This window comes from Simochromis diagramma, unplaced genomic scaffold (genome assembly GCF_900408965.1).
Source record: "Simochromis diagramma unplaced genomic scaffold, fSimDia1.1 OVJJ01000656.1, whole genome shotgun sequence".
Lineage (NCBI taxonomy): Eukaryota > Metazoa > Chordata > Actinopteri > Cichliformes > Cichlidae > Simochromis > Simochromis diagramma.
In genome coordinates, this window is record NW_024387038.1 from 2,709,373 (window position 1) to 2,716,062 (window position 6,690).

Below are 6,690 nucleotides of genomic sequence, written 5' to 3' on the forward strand. Positions count from 1 at the left end.
CTACCCATGACATCATTTCCAAAACAGCAGCATACCTGGGGAGCTAATTTTAGAAACCTAGTTTTCTATTACCAAAGGTCAATTTCAACCAGTTCAAGAATACTAAACCTTAAATAATGTGTCCTATCGCACATATAACCTAACCTCTAAAATAATTTCACAAAGAAGAATGTTGGAAAGACCGATCTTCTGAGCATGCTTCAGGCATCCACTGGAAGATTAGTAGTGAGGATGCATGCTGAAGTAGACTGTATCAGAGAAATCTTGTGTGGGGAGTCTGCCGAATTGCTTCTCTCACAGTCATTCCTACTGCTGTTATGGTGCTAGAGCAAATGCTGGATCATGAATAAATTCTCACACTGTATTTTGACACACTGCAGTGTATTCTAACCGATAGGCCAGGAAGTCATCCTTTCAGAGATCCACTTACATATACCGCTACCTGCAAGTAGTATTCAATATTGGTGATTCAAACAAGGTGTGGTATAATTTCCTAGAATGAGAGAAACCTTTGAACATGCAACCATTTTCCTTCCAGCCTGAAGCAGTTAGGTCAAATACACTCATCTGCATATCTTCAGGACTATGACCTGAGACTAGGCTACAAACATGTTGAGAAACTTGTACACATTCACACAGCAGCAGCAGTAGCCAAGGAAATGAAGCAACCCCAACTGGAGGAAGGAGCACAGTCAAGGTGTATGGGAAACTTTGGACTGATTTAATACTTCTAATGCATCCCGTCAAGAAAGCATGCCCTTGTTAAAGCAGCAGGAATTAGACACACAATGTCATATTTGCTGCCCTGCTAGTCTGTTCCTACAGACTGGTCGCCCTCCACAGTCATCTCCCTACCATCGGCCAAGGGAGAGAAAGCCCCATCCACCTCAGGAGCAGTGTTGGGCAAGATACTTAAAAAGTACTTCTAAAAAGTAACTGAGTTAGTAACTGAGTTAACTAACCCATCTACACCAGGCATTTTGTAGAGTATATAGAAGCCGTGGGGCAGTGGTTTGACTTGAAACAATTTTTTTTTTACTATTTTCCTTGAAAAGCATTTTGAGTTTAATCTCGAAATTTTGACTTGATTCTAAACCTGAACAATAATAATTACAAATTTAATGTATTATTTAATGTGGACCCAGGGCTGGAGTGGTAATCCGGCATACCGGGAATTTGCTCTGTGTGCCGATTCGTTCATTTTCATTATCGACAGTGTATTGTCCGATAAGATCTCTTTATGCAAACACAACCTCCTCTACCTTCTCTGTGCGCTGGTGCACCTTGTAGAACAGAGTTTAGTGTGGAAACAAGGTGGAGCTGAAAAGCTGACACCTAAAAAGAAAATTAACTAAAAATAGCTGTGACAAATGTGTCAAATGGACCCACAATGCAGGGCTGCTTCTTCTTCACTGTCCACAGCAGCATCAGCAACAAGAGAGAAGAAGAGGGTGAAAATAAAGGGGTGGGGAGACGTAATCAGGAAGTGACATATTCAAGAATCTAAAAGCCGAAGTTTCTTTTGGTCATTCAGAGGTACGGCCCTGAAACACACACACACGGGGCGAATAGAGAGAGGGAGGAGTATCGCTGTGTACATTCAGCGCAGACCAAAGCGACTCTCAGTCCATCGCTGTATATCCAAGCCAGATGTTCAACCGGACCACACGTGTGCCTTCACCTTACCCAGATTCAAGTTTTGCTTCGTTCATCAACGTGCCAGATGTCTATCGTCTATATCCAGAGTTTCCCGTGGACAGAGCGACGATGGACCCAGTATTCCCGCCTCTGCAGCACGGGTAACACGTGGTTCACTCACTGTTGTGTGTGTTACATCTGCTGCTCTGATTTCACTGACTTATTCTATTGTTGTACACTTCGCGATGTGATCGTTCAGTGTCACAGTCTGACATCACAGTGATACTCACGGTTTTTGATACGGGCGACACGGGCGGTTGCCCGGGGCGGCATCGTGGGGGGGCGGCATCGTGGTGGGGACGGCATCATCGGCAAAATAATAATAATAATAAAAAAATTGCTCGTACTCATGCTGCACCGACGCCATGCCAGCGCATATTGGGAATGGCATAGGCACCGATCAGTTTTCTATCGCCCATTTGCTGGGAGTAAGGACGCCCTCCGTTTGCGAGGTGCGCCTGTTGCTTGCTGCACAGGGAGGAGAGGGCGGGGCGGCGGGGGATTCTCTGGCTGGCTGGAGCAGCATCTAATAACCAACTCGAAAATAAAACAAAATAAAAACAAACCAACAAACACGAAAACAGCAGACATTATGATACTTATAATTTGCACCGATGTTTTTTCGAAATTCTATACGCAAAAAGTGAGCGCGAGAGCCCTCAGTGCGCCTGCTTGCTGCTGAAGTCAAAGTAAACTTTATTGTCATCTCCGCTACATACAGTCCAGTATATAGAGAGTTACAGCAGTGCAAGTAAACAAACAATATTTATAAGAAGAGTAAGAAAATAAATACACACTTTAGGACTCGGGGTGAAGGGATCAATAACAATTTAAAATGTATATTTTATACTTTGGTGATTTAATGTCTCACACACAACCTGTCGAAAGGGGAGGGAGGCCGGCTGCTTCCAATTAGAGCACATTTCATTCATAATGTTGTAAATCCAAGCCCATTATGTATTCATGATTTGAATCCTGGGTTGTGTGAAATCCCAGAAATAAACCAAAGTGAATTTGTGAACTAAGGTGTAGGTCTGTTAGGTTATGTTGTGATGATTCTCAGGATGGGGGATGGGTGTTCATACTGGAGTGCAAAGTTAAAACCAAGATGGACAAGGAAAGTTCAAAGCCATCAGGTCCTCAGTTTAGAAAAAAGAGAAAAGAAGAGGAGGAGAAATGAGCAAAAGATACAGGTAAGCAGATGTGTCATTGGATAATGGCAGGTCATCCTGAACCAATCAGAATCAGAATACTTTATTAATCCCTAAGGAAATTGGAGTGTTCGCCCAGGGCGCCAGACAGGCTAGGACCGCCACTGGTGATACTGACACAAAACCGCTGATCACAAACTTTATGTTAAGAAGAAACTGTGTGAAATCAGAAGTGTTCATTTTGATCTCGTTTTTTTTGTTTCGCAGTGTGACGCCCCCAAGCGTGCCACCAAAACAGGAGAAGTGTTACGACCTTTGTGACCAAACACTTAAATTTGTTGATGGAGAAGATGATTTGGACTGTAAGTATCACGTGGGCACTTTTCAAAGTGATGCCCAACAAATTCAAATCCAAAATATAAATAATGATAAAAATGAAAGAAAACAGTTTTACCCATATTCACACTAACTAATGTTAAATAAAACTCATCAGCATTTATTCACGTGTAACACTGATCGTTTGCTTCTGTGTGATTGTTCTCAGTCTTGTGTGAAGACTTCAAATCTCGCAGAGCTCAGATGTCCTGTGGTCACGCTGTGACCCCGACCTCTCTCACCAACTGGTGTCGCAAGTTGTTGGACCAGGTAGGCCACTGAAGGTTGGCTTCATTAAAATAAACAAGCAAACAAATAAATAAATAACAGCGTCATGCAGGGTTGTGTTGATTTTTAACAGGATTTTTATGTTATGTCAACGTGAATAAATAAAGAAAAATGAAAACAGTGCCCAATATGTCATTGTTTTTTGTGGTTGTGAATTGGATTGTAATGTTTACTGTCATGTAGATGAGAAAGAAGCTACGCTGACTTAAATCAACACAGAGCGACACACTGCTCTGTAAATTCATGAACTTCTCTTAGCAGAAACCTGCTGTGCTCTCAAGGAAATAAATCAAACAGTCAGAAATGTTCAGCTTCCATCTTCTCTATTGTAACTTGTACTTGTGCATGTTGGCTGACTGATCTGCCCTCTGTGAGGCCTCAGTGTAGCTTTGAATTACACCTGTACTGTTACAGCTGTGATCATTTCAGTGTTTCTATAGAGTAAAGAACATAAATAGCTTTCAGACAAAATATAGCAACATAACTCTGTTTCATCAAATTTGTACATAATTTGTACATATAGCAATACAGTTGTGATGTATGATGAAATATTTGAGTGTTTGTAGTTTTAACCCTTTCATGCGTAGTGGTCACTGCAGTGGACAGCAATTCAAAGGCTGTTTTCTTGGATTTATGTCGATGGTATACTTGCACATAAACCACTATATTGGACTGATGTGTCACTCCATACCCAATTCATAAGTAAAAATGTATGTTGTCCACCTAAGTGGACATGTAAAGAAAACAATTTGAAAAAGAACAGGTTTTAAAAAAATGAAGTTCAAAAATCTTTTTTTCATGACTAAAAGTGAATAGAATACTTAAGAAACAAATCCAGATTGAGGTTCTCATAATTCATGCATGAAAGGGTTAATAACGTGCTGAAAAAAATTCTTTAAATTGTTTAGTGTTTTGTTTCCAACATGCGAGTTTATTAATTCTCACCTCTCCATATTTAATAAAGGGTGAAACCAGGTTTGTGTGTGGTGGGTCTGGTTGTAGTGCTGAGTGGACTTTTGCAGAGGTTTGTAAAATGGCTCTTCTGGACCCTCAAGAAATGGAGTACTTTCAAAAAACCATGGAATTCAACGCTGCCAGGCAGACACTTACTACTAAGTTGGTAAGTGTTTCATCAACATGTTATTATATACTGTGAATTTAGACTTGATAGACATTTTGCTATTTATAAAATGTTGCCTCACCTCTGTCTCCATGTAGTGTCCTAGATGTGGATTCGCTGTGACGAGAGAGAATGGGTCAGATTTGAATGTCCTCTGTAAAGTGTGCACAGCAGTAGCAGGACGGCCGTTTGAATTCTGCTGGCAGTGTTTGAGGGAGTGGAAGGGTGCACGGCCTCGGAAAGACCGCTGTGAAAATGGTGGCTGCTGCAACACATCACTAGAAACACTAAAGAAATGCCCAGATATCACATTGTGTCAGTATGAGTATGACGATGAGGATGAGGATGGCGATGAGGATGACGATGAGGATGACGATGGCGATGACGATGAGGATGACGATGAGCATGACGATGGCGATGACGATGAGGATGATGATGACGATGAGGATGACGATGAGGATGACGATGAGGATGACGATGAGTGTGATTCTGGAGTCCGTGTGTGTCCCTCTGTCCGTGCCTGTCCCACCTGTGGTTTGCTGTTGGAGCACAGCAAGAAGTATTGCCCATCAGTTCTTTGCCCTCGATGTAGTGGGACGTTTTGTTTTGTGTGTCTGAAGCGCTCTGGCAAATGTCAGATGACCCGGTGCATTCCTGCCCCCAGACAGACCTCTATACCTGTCTGGCAAAAGAAATAATGGGAAAGAAACACTGCTGTTAAGTTTCACTTTATTTTTACTGAGAGCGTCTTTTCTAAATACATTCACTATGTTGTGTTTTAAATTCTCTGCTTTGAAAAACATCAGGCAATAAACAAAAATTATTGTGTTATATTAGTGAGAAATTTACTACCAAATATGATCTTTTCAGATGTGTTATGCTGAACTGTAATGATAAAACTGAAAAATGTCATTCATTTATAAATTCAGAATAAGGTTAAACATTCTGTGAGCACATGCTGTCCTCTGGTTACTTACAGATTTAACCACACATTTTGTAGTCCTAGCTACATGATAATAAGTTGTTTAGACAATATGTTTTTTTCAAAGTAGTTATGTTTAATCAACGTCAATGTGTAAATGTAAATAAAAATGGTGGGGAAGGAAAGCCAGCAAAACACTGTTCAATGAAATCCTGTGGATTTTTATTTATTCCTTAGATCCTGTAAGTGAACACTGTCATGTAAAATGTGATATTTCATTATACATTATTTAAAAATGGTAGAAATGGACAGCTAAATTAATACAGTAACTGAGTTAAAATACAGATATTTTCATTATTGTTAGGTTACTCATACAGTCTCAGTAGGAGAAGGCTTCACCACTTTGTGGTGTTGGGTTGGGGATTGCAGGTAAACCTGTTTTCATTCTTTGTTTTTCATTTCTAGTGAAACATTTTATAACGGACAATATAAAAATATTTAACTCTTAATCTGATTAAAGTTTAGCTGTTTAGAGGTTAACTTAAATTTCTAGTTGTTGGTGTGATTCCAGGATATCAGTATATTTTTCACTCTGTTTAAATCGTTTAAAATCATAGTTAACTTATTTGCATGTAAATCACAGCATGAATTGCGCTGAGGCAAATATTTTAGTAATTTCTGTTTCCCCAAATCCAACTTACGATATATGATATATAATACTTGTCTCAGAAAAGCCAGTCTGAGACTGTGAGATGAGGCTAAGCTCTTTGCCACTGCATTCAGCACCTGGTCATGGTGCCACAGATAGCAGCCATCGTGGAGAGGCTGTGGGCAGCTGCTGAGAAGATGATCCAAGGAACCTCTTCTAAAGGGGAAGAAAGGGGTCTCACTCTTTCTCAAGATGATAATGGTTTACCAGTTTAGCCAAAACATCTGTTTTTCCATGCTCCCACAGTCCTACTGCTCTGCTCATTCCCCGTTTGTCCACACCTCCTTCAACCTCTTCCTGATGTAGGTGGTGTTACTTTTTGCCCCAGGCCTCTAGACCTATCACCAGGTTGCTCACCCACCTGGGCCTTTTGTCTCAGATGACCATGATGAAGGCCTATGATTCAATGATAATCAGTTAACCATTG

At 40.7% G+C, this 6,690-nt stretch overlaps 1 protein-coding gene across 1 annotated transcript; it reads left to right on the forward strand.

The window, feature by feature from the left end:
• The first annotated feature begins 1,123 nt into the window (after positions 1–1,123).
• LOC120740979 lies at positions 1,124–6,230 on the forward strand. Its single transcript, XM_040043570.1, has 5 exons — positions 1,124–1,799; positions 3,117–3,211; positions 3,394–3,494; positions 4,477–4,632; positions 4,731–6,230. The coding sequence occupies exons 1-5, from the start codon at positions 1,651–1,653 to the stop codon at positions 5,328–5,330; spliced, it is 1,101 nt and encodes a 366-aa protein (XP_039899504.1). The 5' UTR covers positions 1,124–1,650; the 3' UTR covers positions 5,331–6,230.
• The last annotated feature ends 460 nt before the right edge of the window (positions 6,231–6,690 follow it).

Excerpts from the sequence above, each read along its gene's own strand:
- LOC120740979 (XM_040043570.1), top strand. The coding sequence starts at position 1,651 with ATGTTCAACCGGACCACACGTGTGCCTTCACCTTACCCAGATTCAAGT. Across the intron at positions 3,212-3,393 it reads TGGAGAAGATGATTTGGACT|TCTTGTGTGAAGACTTCAAA; the intron begins GTAAGTATCACG and ends GATTGTTCTCAG. Across the intron at positions 4,633-4,730 it reads AGACACTTACTACTAAGTTG|TGTCCTAGATGTGGATTCGC; the intron begins GTAAGTGTTTCA and ends GTCTCCATGTAG.